This window comes from Apodemus sylvaticus, chromosome 2 (genome assembly GCF_947179515.1).
Source record: "Apodemus sylvaticus chromosome 2, mApoSyl1.1, whole genome shotgun sequence".
Lineage (NCBI taxonomy): Eukaryota > Metazoa > Chordata > Mammalia > Rodentia > Muridae > Apodemus > Apodemus sylvaticus.
In genome coordinates, this window is record NC_067473.1 from 62,744,843 (window position 1) to 62,757,436 (window position 12,594).

Consider the following 12,594-nt stretch of genomic DNA (forward strand, 5'->3'; position numbering starts at 1 on the left):
GTCAAGAGCACTTGTTGCTCTTGTACAGTACCAGAGTTTGGTTCCAAGTACCAACAGGTGATCAATAACCATTACTAACTCCAATTCCAGGGGATTCAATGCCTTATTCTGAACTCCCGGTGGGCACCAGACATGTAAGTGGAACACATACATACATGCAGATCAAACACTCATACAAATAAATCTTGAAGAATAAAACAACTAAGTAACACTTGTTCAATCAAAGATGAATCCAACTGGGTTAGGTGATGGGATGTGTCCACATGTGTGAATGCTATGTGTGTGTTTGAGAGAAGAGTTAGGGAAGACGGCGTAGGAGCAGATGGAGAGACAGACAAAGAGAATACAAAATCTTCCCATTTGATGCATATTTGATAAATGCAACATTTTAACACAAAATCTCCTTGGATATAGTTCTGAGATGCTGAGGAGGCAGCAGGACATCTGAGACCCAAGCAGTTTATCTCCTTAGCGGGCATCTCCTGTGGATTATCAAATGAAGTGGTGAAGAGCATCCAACCTCAGAACCAGTGGGCAAGTCCAAGGTCCCCCCTCGAATGTTGGCTATAGCAGTTTCCCCAGGAAATTCCTGGTTGTCAAAGATGAGCAATCAAACCACAGGTTAGCATCTGTAAGAAACTAGCACAAGAGATAAAGAAGAAAAGGAATAAAACCAAGATTTAAAAACAAGTCAGGACTGGAGAGATGGCTCGCCAGTTGACAGTGCTTGCTGTTCTACTGGAGGGCCAGGGTTTGCTTCCCAGTGTTGATACTGGGCTCGTAACAGCATGAAAGTGCAGCTCAGGGATCTGATGTCCTGGGCAGTGGTGGAGTACGCCTTTAATCCCAGCACTTGGGAGGCAGGAGGATTTCAGAGTTTGAGGCCAGCCTGGTCTACAGAGTTCTAGGACAGCCAGGGCTACACAGGGAAACCCTGTCTTGAAAAACCAAAAAAAAAAAAAAAAAAAAAAAAAGGATCTGATGCCATCTGATAGTCTCTCTGGATACCTGTGTACACATGGTACATACTAACACTCTCTCTCTCACACACATAAATCAACTAAATCTTTTTAAAACACCACTTGACAACGGGTATATGTACCTGAAAGCTGTAAGACAGCATTTTACTCTGGACAGAAAGGTAGACAGTATTAGTACAGTAATGACATATACTGGTGATAAATGTAGTTACAGGCATGGGTGTACCTTATAATAAGTTAAAAATACAGAGAAATAACATTAATATTGTAGATAATGTCCAAAGAAATTGAGAATTAAGGCCATTTTAACTTTACCTCATTACACGACAATACAAAGCACTTAAGTTATCAGAAAAACATATACAAAAACAAAGCAACTAGACAAGGAGTTTTTGAAAGATATAGAGGAGAAAGTGACAGATTAATGCCTTTGCTAACCATACCTCTTGTTCAAACCTATATATGGGTTTATGTCACCTATTAAAGCAAACAGACTGGTAGGTTGGATCACAAAGTGAAATCCATCTCTGCTTACCCTTACTGAGCACAAAGCAATTCGTGATCATTAAAGTGAGACGTACAACTGGGAAAATGCAAATAGAGAGCAGGTGCCGCCCCCAGACGAGGTTGGATTCCGGTCAAAGTCATTAAGCAGGTCAAAGAGACACACTTGGAATGACAAAGGCTCTGTTTCCTGATGAACATGATGGTTACAAACGTGCAACAAAGGAAAGGCACCAATATTTGAAAAGCAAGATGAGAGACAATGTCAGGTCATGAAAGGTGAAATGAAAATGTAAGTAAAACGCAGTCATCTAAACATTATTGGCAATAAGCAACAGCTTCATATGCCAAAGAACAGACCTCCCCTTCAAGACCCACGGGCTGCTCAGTAAAGCTACTGCTCATTAAGCCACAAAGAAAATAATATCACGTCCCACTTACTGCTCCCTGTTCTAAACACTTCACAATTGATTAACCCAATTAACAAGTTGGGGCGCTGGTTTTATTCTTCTACCGTGCGGGTCTTAGGGATGAAACCTAGGGCCTCAGGCTTGAGTACAATCATTTTTACCAGGTAAGTCAACTCACCTGCCTCAACACCAGTGCTTTAAATGATGTGTTATCCCCATTTTACAACCTGAGAGAAACAGACACAAAATAAGTGCTTACGTGACTTTGTGTAAAGGTCACAGAGTGTATGATAGTAAGCAACAGAGGAAGAGTTAGACCCAGGCAGCCTATTCTCACTCGTAGTCTTAACCTCAAGGCCCAAGACCTCCTTCAGTAAACTCAAAAGAATGTGTGTGTGTGTGTGTGTGTGTGTTGTTTGTTCTGGGTTTTCGAGACAGTTTCTCTGTGTACCCATGGCTGTCCTGGAACTCACTCCAAGCTGGCTTCAAACTCAAACAAGATTCACCTGCTTCTGCCTCCCAAGTGCTTGGTTTAAAGGTGTGTACCACTACCCAGCTCAGTGTATTTTTAATCACGATGATATAAAGCAGAGGTTAATACCCAAACCAAACTAGGTATTTACTGTACCTTCAACACGGTTTCCTGTGTTATGCTAGGGATTTAACTCTGGAGTTCCAGCAAGCTTCAAAACATCCTGCCACAAAACAGCCAACCCAGCTCTAAAATGTTTTAAATACATAAAATAAAATCAGAGACAGAAAAAAATAATACCAAGATTAAAACTTTAACTTTTAAGTAAAAGAGGCTATCTAAACTAGATTTGTATTAAGGCTCAGGAAACAAGGTCTTGAATTCTTAAACTAAAAAACAGAAAAAACATGAAAATAAGTGACATTGGGTTCTTGAGAAACTATAAAAAGACTATTGAAATAAGCATAAGGCTGCCACAAGAAATACTAGTCAACTCCAAAATTAATAAGTCATAAATAGAAGCCATATGGTGGTGCCTGCCTAGAATCCTAGCACTCAGAAGCTGGAAGTTTAAAACCAGTGTGGACTATACAGAAAGATGTTGTCTCATAGAAAAAAAATAAAAGCCAGGCAGTGGTGGCGCATGCCTTTAATCTCAGCACTTGGGAGGCAGAGGCAGGTGGATTTCTGAGTTCAAGGCCAGCTTGGTCTACAGAATGAGTTCCAGTACAGTCAGGGCTATACAGAGAAACCCTGTCTTGAAAAACCTATCTGTGTATACACACACACACACACACACACACACACACACACACACACACACACACACACACATATACTAACAAGTATCTGAAGGAGTTGGCATTGAAAATGAATTTCAAGATATATAATTAGAAGTTAAACCAGTAAAAGAAAAAAATCCTGTATATCTCACCAATTAATTTGGATAAAAACAAAAATGTACAGACTTTTATAGCTCTTCGGGCTGTTTAGATGGCTCTGTGGGTAAAGGTACTACTTGCCACCAAGCCCAAGGACTTGAATTCTATCCTCAGGACCAAACTGTAAGAACCCATTCCTGCCAATCGTCATCTGATTTCAGCCCCCCCACCTAAACAAAATGTAATAAAATACAGCTTTGATACACTCACAGAACTGGATGCACTGGTTAAAGCATATCTACTTTTGACAATATCATGTGTGTGTTAGTGATATTATTCAAGATACTACAAATTGTGCTCAGAGAGGATTTTTTATTAGAAAAAGGAATAGAAACCAGGTGTAGTGACATATGTCTTGATACAGGATTTTTCTCAATACCTCTGGTTGTTCTGTAACTCACTCTGTAGACCAAGCTGGCCTTGAACTCACAGAGATCTGCCTGCCTCTGCCTCCTGAGCACTGGGATCACAGGTGTGTGTGTCGCACCCTTTATTTCCAGCACTGGAGAGGCAGAGGCAAATATATCTCTGTGCTTTCGAAGCCATCCTGCTCTACAGAGCTAGTTCCAGGTCATCCAAGGCTACATAGTAAGAGCCTGCTTTAAAGAGCAAAGCAAAATAAAATAAAAACTTTATTCAGCTCTGATAGATACGAAAACATGGTAATATGGTTTTAGACAAGCTAAACAAAAACTTGTGGTAATGTCACAATCTAAACTTGCTACAGAGCATTTAGAATGAAAAAGTATAGAACACTTTTATGCTTAGATATGTGTAGCAAACCAGTCTTGTATAATTATTGTCTGTGTAGGAAAATATATTCCAAACTAGAAATTAGCATTTAAACAATTCTAGGCCAACAAGATCACTCATTAGGTACAGGCCCTTGCAATGTAAGCCTGGCCACCTGGAAGGGGAGGACTCCACAAAGTTGTCCTTTGACCTCCATCATTGTTTTTACTTTATGCTATATTAGTAAAATAGATTAAATTTCATGGATGGGTGGTGTGTATACACTGGGTTACAGGGAAGAAACTACTTTTTTCTTGATTTTCTTTTCTCCAGACAGTGTCTCTATGTAGATCTGGCTGTCCTGGAATTCACCCTGTCACCAGGGTGGACTCGATTTCACAGAGATCCACCTGCCTCTGCCTCCCAAGTGTTGATTTGAGTAGCTTACACCACCGATTAGAATCTTCTACTCACTGTGCATTAATGTTCAAAGTATTTGAAAACACCCTTTTTTTAATTTTTAATTTTTTTCCCCTGAGACAGGGTTTTTCTGTGTAGCCCTGGCTGTCCTGGAACTCAGAAATCCACCTGCCTCTGCCTCCCAAGTGCTGGGATTAAAGGTGTGCACTACCACCGCCCAGCTGGCACCCAGTGTTAGATAATGTTGTATGAGAGGTTATCTACAGAAGAGCTTGGCTCAAGGACAAACTGCAATTTCTGGGATAAACTGCAGAAACTGAACACAGGTATAACGCTGCGTCAGTTGGAGATAGAAGATGCTAGAACAACAAGTGTTCCAGAAACATCAATGGTACCATTGTAAGATGGCAGAAACAGTCTGTGTGCAGAAAGGTCACTCCAGTCCAAAATAGGAGACCCCAATTAGAATCAGGCGCAGTGGAAGGGATCATGGAGGTAAAATAGTGTCAAGGAAATATTGCAGCATTTCAAAGAAAAAATTTATCATCTTCCTCGGTTTTTTCCTTGTTGCCAGTTTTTTTCGGACAGGGTCTCACTATGTAGTTCTGGCTGGCTAAGAAGTAACCAAATAGACCAGGCTGGCCTTGAACTCACAGAGATCATCCTGGCTCCGGAGTGCCACCATTTCCGTTAAGAAATGCTAGCTAACCTGGAGTTATGTGGACTATGTTGAAATGTAACAGCATGTATCTTCCTGAGACTAAAGGCATGCATCTCCACACGTGGTTTAGACCTAGCAGGACCTTTTGGGGTAAACATTCCATCACCATTTGGTACACCTTTGGTAAGGAATAGAAGAGCAAATATTAAAAATGTCTGTGACACCGGGCGTGGTGGCTCACACCTGTAATCCCAGCATTTGGGAGGCAGAGGCAGTCGGATTTCTGAGTCCGAGGCCAGCCTGGTCTACAGAGTGAGTTCCAGGACAGCCAGGACTATACAGAGAAACCCTGTCTCAAAAAACAAAACAAAACAAAAAACAAACAAACAAAGTCTGTGACGTCTCATTGACTCAGCTCTTTAACATCTAAAATAGTTAATGCAATTAACAAGCTTGGGTTTCCTTGATGCAGAAAGGGAGCCTTCCAATTCACTTTCTACTGAATAGATTAAAAAGGGGCTAGTAATTCTTGTCCGTTAAAATCTGAATTCCAGTTCGTTTCCCACGGGTGTTCCAGCGAAACCTAAGCAATTCTCCTTCCCACTCAGAAATAAGCCATGAATTCCCCCCTCAACCGAGCATGTCCCCTAAAATAACACCAAATGCTGCCAAGACGTTCAAGTCTTCAAGAACTGTTGGTTTGCCAGTTCAATTTCCCAACTGAGGGGCGTCACTGAACGTCTCACCGCCATGCGCAAAGCGGCTAGGAAGAAGTGTGGGAGGCAGCGTGGCGCTTTCGGGAGGGGTCTAGTTTTCGCTTTTCTACCCTGGACACCTCAGGTGACCGGACAACGGATCGGCAAGTCTGGCAGCCGGGCCGCGAGTCCCTTTCCCCTTTCCTGGGTCGGCCTGGAATCCTCAGCTGACAACCCTGCTCCGCGGGGCCTACACCTGGAGGCCAATGTCGGGCGGGACCCGGCGCCATGACTGTCTCGGTCCCAGGCACATCGCGATGTTCACCCTAAGGGATCCGCGAGCGTGCCTCGGTTTCCGGGCGAGAGGAGGAAATTACTCCGGGAACCCCAAACCCCTCCTTTGAAACCAAAGCATAGATAGCGTCCCCGTTGCCACGGAGACAGAGCTATCTGTGACGTCACTTCCGCCGAGCTGTCTGGCCTCCAGTCTGTTGAGAGGAAAAGGGGAAAACAGTAACAGCCACGACTGTGGACGCGAGCGTCTCTAGTGTGCGCATGCGCCCGCTGAGCGGCCCGCTTCTATTTATGTGGGGGATCCAACATGGCGGCTGCGGCGACCCTGGCGATGGCGGTGGAGCCCATCAGAACGTAGTAGCGGGGACAGGGACCCGGTTCGCACTCACGGTGGCGTCCACGGGGACAGCTGAGGGTGCTGGAGGGAAGAAAAGTGACAGAGAGCAGAAGGAAAGGCGGGCAGGCACGCCTTACGGCGTCGAGGCGAGAGCCGGCTCGAGCGAGCGCCGAGGGCCAGAACATTGGGGATGGCGGAGCCGCGCAGAGTCGCGTTCATTAGCCTGTCACCGGTGAGGCGACGCGAGGCCGACTTCGCGGGCGCCGAGCGCGAGCCCCCCCGACTGGAGCCGCAGCCGTACCGCGAGCCGGCCCGGGCAGAGCCGGCCCCCCGCGCTGACGCGCAGCCCCCAGCGCGCGACAAGCCGCTCCCCCAGCGCGAGGTCAGCCGCGCCGAGGTGCCCATGGCGCTGCAGCGCGAGCCCCCGCGGCCCGAGCCACCGCCGCCGCCGCTGCCCCTACAGACTCCCCCTCCGCGGGAGTCGGTTTCCCGGGCGGAGCCGCCGCCGCGACCGCCGAAGGAAACCGTTCGCCTGGAGCTGGTGCTCAAGGACCCCACGGACGAAAGCTGCGTGGAGTTCAGCTACCCGGAGCTGCTGCTGTGCGGAGAACAACGGGTACAGAGGTTCCCTCCCTCCTGGCCGCCCCACAGCCCGGGCGCCTCCGGACCCCGCCGCCTGCCAGGGCTGCTGTGCACTTCGCTCGCCCCGGGGGTGGGGTGGCGGGGGCCGGGCAGCTAGACGGGGCGGGGGCTGCGCGGCTCGGCCCCCCTCCACCCCGCGCCGAGCCGGTTTTCCTGTGCACCTTTCGAAACCTCAGCTTTTTCCTCCTTTTCCTTTCTGTTCCCCACTCCAAATCCCGAGGCCCTGCGAGCCGTGCGGCTAGCTTCTTGGTGGCACTTCCATCTGTTGTTCCGGTAGAAGGGAATCGAAAAAAACCTTGGGGGACACGCCCCCCCAGTTCTGAAGCGGAGAGATTGTGTGACCCCTTCTCGGCTCATCCTCATCCTTCCTCAACCCAGCTGTTCCGTGCGCCAGGGCTGCTGAGATGGGCTCGTGGCCGGGTGGTTTATTTTCCTTGATTGAAGGAGATTTAAGAGAAATTAACATTTTCATAAACCAATGATACCACGTTAGGAATGAAAAAGTGGATTCGTAATGTGGTTGCACTTGCGTTGGTAAATATTGTTAGCTGTGTGTGTGTGTTGAGTTTGTACATATTGTCTTTGAATAGAAAGGTCTTCTGTCTTATTCGGTGGCTGTCCAGTTATATTATATGAGTGGCTCTCATTAGTTCGAATGGGAGCATTTTGTCCGTTGTGGTTTTCTGGAGAATGATGGAAAAAACATTCGCTTTGAATTTAAAAAAAAAAAAAAACACTTAGGAAAATACATCGGTATGCTTTTAAGGGAACAATGGGATTAGGACAGCGGTTTGTCGATGATTGTAATTTTTATTGTTGTGGGTTGGTGATCTTTAGGAGGGGGAGGTGGGAGAGAGAGAGACAGATAGAGGCAGGCAGACGGATATTGCCCTCTTGTTTAGGGACTGTGTTCTTTATTAGGCTGGGTTTTTTAATGGACTCCAGAATGCATTCGTTCCTTTCAGCTAACTCTGTTGTTGCAGTGGATTACTCTTTAGTCAGAATTCTCACATTGAATAATATCATTAGTCTGTGTTCATTTTGTGCCAGATAACCCTTTGATGGCTAGTTACAAGTATTGTGTGGCTATCATTACTAAATGTTTTCAGAGAAATCGAATTGTTTAGGGATAGAGACCATTTTGGTCACTTCCACATAATATTTTGTCCTGTAGATCAACTCATTCATAACTCCTTTTGTTTTTATAATGTAAATGTCATCTTTTTGTATATTAAATTGGAGCATTTTCCAAAACAAAAATTATCCTTGATTTGCTAATATAAGTAGGTATACAGTTTTTACAATTTGCATAAATTACAGATGCAAAACATTTTGTAGATGGGCATGCTAGTCTGAGACCTCAGCACTCTGGAGGCTGGAGAGGAGAGCTCAGGGCCACTTAGTAACAAAAAACAAAAAGTGGGTGACAAAATGGCTCAGCAGGTGTAAAGGCACTTGCTGCTAAGTCTGAAGACCTGAGTTCCTCCATCCCCAGTATCCACATGGTGGACGGAGAGAACCATCTTCTGCAATTTGTACACATACACACAAATAAGTATAATAAAACAGAAAGACAAAAGCCATTTTTAGGTAAAAATACATAATGCTAGTTAGTGTAAATATATGGAAGTACCTACACTAACTCAGATGTTTTGTTTTGAACCAGGATTTGTGTAGCCCCAGCTGTCCTGGAATTCACTTTGTAGACCAGGTCTCCAATTCAGATCCCTCTGCTTCTGCCTCCTGAGTACTGGGGTCAAAGGTGTGTGCCCTCCTGCCAGGCTAACCTAGGTGTTTTAATCTGTTTTTAGATATGTTGTACTTATATTTAACCTGCTATGTAGGCTTTGTGGTATTTACTGTTGTGTATGTGATCCTTTCTTGACCATGTTTGATACATGACTATACTTTTATATTCTATGGGACATGAATTGGGTTTAATTTTTATGTTTGCTTCATAGATACTATCAATTTGGGGATTTATTGGTCCGATTTTCTCATTATATATTCAACCATATATCTTTTCTTTGTAATTCCACAAAAGAATTTATTGGGGTTTTTTTGGTTTTTTTGGGGGGGGGGATTTTTTATTTTTTTTTTTTTTTGGTTTTTTGGTTTTTTTCAAGACAGGGTTTCTTTGTGTAGTCCTGGCTGTCCTGGAACTCACTCTGTAGACCAGGCTGGCCTCGAACTCAGAAATCCTCCTGCCCCTGCCTCCCAAGTGCTGGGATTAAAGGTGTGTGCCACTAACGCCAGGCGAATTTATTGTTTTTTAATGTAGTATACTTTTGTAGGAAAAGTTGCCACATTTTCCTATGATTGGTCCTGTTTAACATATTACTTAAGAATATATAAATCACACTTCTGTAAGTGGATTGTGATGGTTCTATAAAGAGAGCCTAGGAGACTGACGGACTGGAGAATGTCTGGAAAGTGATGATCCCAAAATGGCCTCCTTTGGGAAGTCTGTCCTTTTTTCTGTTCCGAGAATGAAGCCAAGGGTCTTGAACATGCCAGGCCGGGGATATGCTGTATTATTGACTGACTCCAAGTACACCCCATCCTTTATTTTTGAGACAAGATAATTTTAAGTTGGTCACACTGGCCATGAATTTACTTTGTAGCCAATATTGGCCTTGAATACATGATCTTGTTTCAGATTTCTGGGTAGCTGGGATTACAGCCCTATACCACTAAGACTGGCTCAGATTAATTTATTTTTAGAGTTATAATTTATCCAAAGTAACTTTAATTTTGAGTTACTATAATTAAATAGTGTACCTTAGTATGCTAAGTCAAATTAGAAAAATAATCTCAATTTTTAAATAGCTGTATGTCAGTGAACAAGATTTGTTACTGAAAGTTGGTAGCTGTGGGCTGTTTAAAACAGTATGTGTAAGTACCATCAGCATTGGGGTACATTTAAATAAGTCCCTTTCCTACCTGCTAAATGAAGTGTGCTATCCCAACTAACAGATACACAGTTGGAATTTTTTGTATTTATGAAGGAAAGTATATTTTGGCTAACTCTAACAAGCAAAATCACCTTGCAGGTTAGGTCAGCCCTTTGATTTTTTTCCTTTGTGGTATTTATGCCATAACTGTGGTTCAGGTGGTGCCTGAGACATTGGAATCATCCCTGCCCTGAAGATCAGTTTGTTTACCATTGCTGCTAAGAGTACATTATGATGTATGTTTTGGTTATGGCAAAGATGTAAGAAAAAAGTTCAATTCTTAACAAACCAAGAAATCAGATGACCTGAGTACTCATTTGAGAACAAAATGATTTAAGTGTTTCCTGTAAGAGAAAAAGCATAATAGTGGTGCTGCCCGCGCTGTTATAGAACTCTGGTGTTCCTTTGCATCTGTTGGATAAAACCTGGAAAGGATCAAAGGACAGAATTCGTCACAGTGAAGGCACACATAGGGAGCGGGTGACTTGCAATTTGTTTCACCTGGGTGGGAGAGATTCCTCTTGAGTTTTTATTGGAAAAAGAGATGGTTCTTTGTGGGTGTTTATTGTTTTGAAGGAAGGTCTCACTGTGTAGGCCAGGTTGGCCTCAAATTTCTGTCAGACTTCATACCTCAGCTTCCTGAGTACTGGGATTGCTAACACTGTTTTTAACTGTAAAGGAGAAGTGAGTCTGTTTTAATTTATAGAGCATATATAAACAAGAGATAGATTTTGATGCCTGTATTAAGTACAGAAACTATTTTAGAACACTGGCCCTGGTGATAACTCTTTTTTTTCTTTTTCTTCTCTTTTTTTTTGGAGGGGGTGGTTCCCCCCGCCCCCAGACAGGGTTTCTCTGTATAGCCCTGGCTGTCCTGGAACTCACTCTGTAGACCAGGCTGGCCTCGAACTCAGAAATCCGCCTGCCTCTGCCTCCCCAGTGCTGGGATTAAAGGCGTGCGCCACCACTGCAGGTGGTGATAACTCTTTGTATTAGGATACTGAGGCAGGATTGTGACTTTGTGACTAGCCTAGATTGTGTAGTGAAATTCTGTCTTGAAAAAACATTTAGAATGACACTAATTAGTTTAATTAAATTAGTTAAAAGAAATATAAATCTTTGTGCATATATACATACACACACACACACACACACACACATATGCACGCATGCACGCTTACACGAGTCAGGCTGGGTGGGAGGTAAAGCTCAGTGGTTGAACTTTTGACTAGCATGCAAAAGACTCTGAGTTCAGTAAAAGTCCCCCTCAGAATAAGGACCTAGCCTTTGGACGACACAGTGATGGGTGGGACCGTGCTGATTACTTCAGTCAGTTCCACTAGCTTCAGATGGCTGCTATACCCTATTTAATGCTTACTTTCCATACCAGTCTTATTTGGCTGGTTTGTTTCACCTTGAGTTGTTTTATATTTTTCATTCATAATGCCAAGTAGGATAAGTCTATAAATATTTATTATTACATTTAAAATTTGATTCTAAAATCAACTCCTTAAAATCTTAAGAAGTTTCCCTTTATTCTCATGTGCTGGGGAGGATGAACCCTTCTGCCTTTATCCTGTCCATGTTTCCCTGTCATATTTTGGGCTGGTTTTGTGTGTCAGTCTTTATATTTAGGATGAAGTGCCTTAGTTCCAAATTCAGGTCTTTGTCGTGGTTGTCATATACTTTCATTTTTAATTATTTAAAGCTGCTACATTCATTTGAAAATTTTAACTTTTTAAACTATTTACTTTCAGGTGGGTTTAGTTGTGCACACTTAATTCCAGCATTAGGACAGAGAAGCAGAAGGAGCTCTGAGTTGGAGGCCATCCTGGTCTGTGTAGGAAGTTAGGTCATCCAGGACTACATGTGCCCAAAAAACAAAACAGGCAAACAACAAAACTAGATTACTTTCAAAGTAAATTTTTAAAAATTAGATAAAAATAGTATTTTTTAAAAAGTAGCTTTTAGCTCTTAGTCTTTTTATACATTGAAAAACATGCATATAAAACAACATCTGCTAAAATACATAGGTCTATGTAAGACTGACACCCTGAGCTCAATCCCCACAATCCACAGAAGATGCAAGGAAAGAACCAACCTGATGAAGTTGCCCTTTGGCCTCCACATGCGTGCACATGCCACTCATCCCACCATGCAGCACAAGTAGATAGTGACTTGCTGAGTGTGTGTGTGTGTGTGTGTTTAACTGAAGCATTTTGAACAATGCTTCATTCTACACTGTTAGAAGGAAGCCATGATGAGATATTGCACTTTTTAGCTTTGTGTATTCCTTGATTGATATCCATTGACAGGAGATAGATGATACAGAAATTGTTGTTAATCTCAGCAGAAAGTCAGTACAGCTGCAGATACTTTAGTAATAACTTGTAGGCACACGATAAATCCTGATTCTATAATTGAATACCTTTTTTAGGGATATTAAATGGCTAAATTGGTCTTTTTTAGAGATGATATCAAAATAAAATGTGTGTTTTCATTTTTACCTAATGTTATTCTTGGGGAGAAATTGCTTTATTTGGGATCATTTT

General features: G+C 43.1%; 1 protein-coding gene across 7 annotated transcripts in view; it reads left to right on the plus strand.

Moving 5' to 3' along the window:
• Window positions 1-6,325: 6,325 nt before the first annotated feature.
• The window catches only part of Ubn2 (ubinuclein 2), a 90,570-nt gene continuing 84,301 nt past the window's right edge, over window positions 6,326-12,594 (plus strand). For all 7 annotated transcript variants that reach the window (XM_052173469.1, XM_052173463.1, XM_052173467.1 and 4 more), the window contains exon 1: window positions 6,326-7,062. In XM_052173469.1, coding sequence (XP_052029429.1) covers window positions 6,637-7,062 — 426 coding nt within the window. In that variant the 5' untranslated portion in view covers window positions 6,326-6,636. The remainder of the gene's footprint in view (window positions 7,063-12,594) is intronic.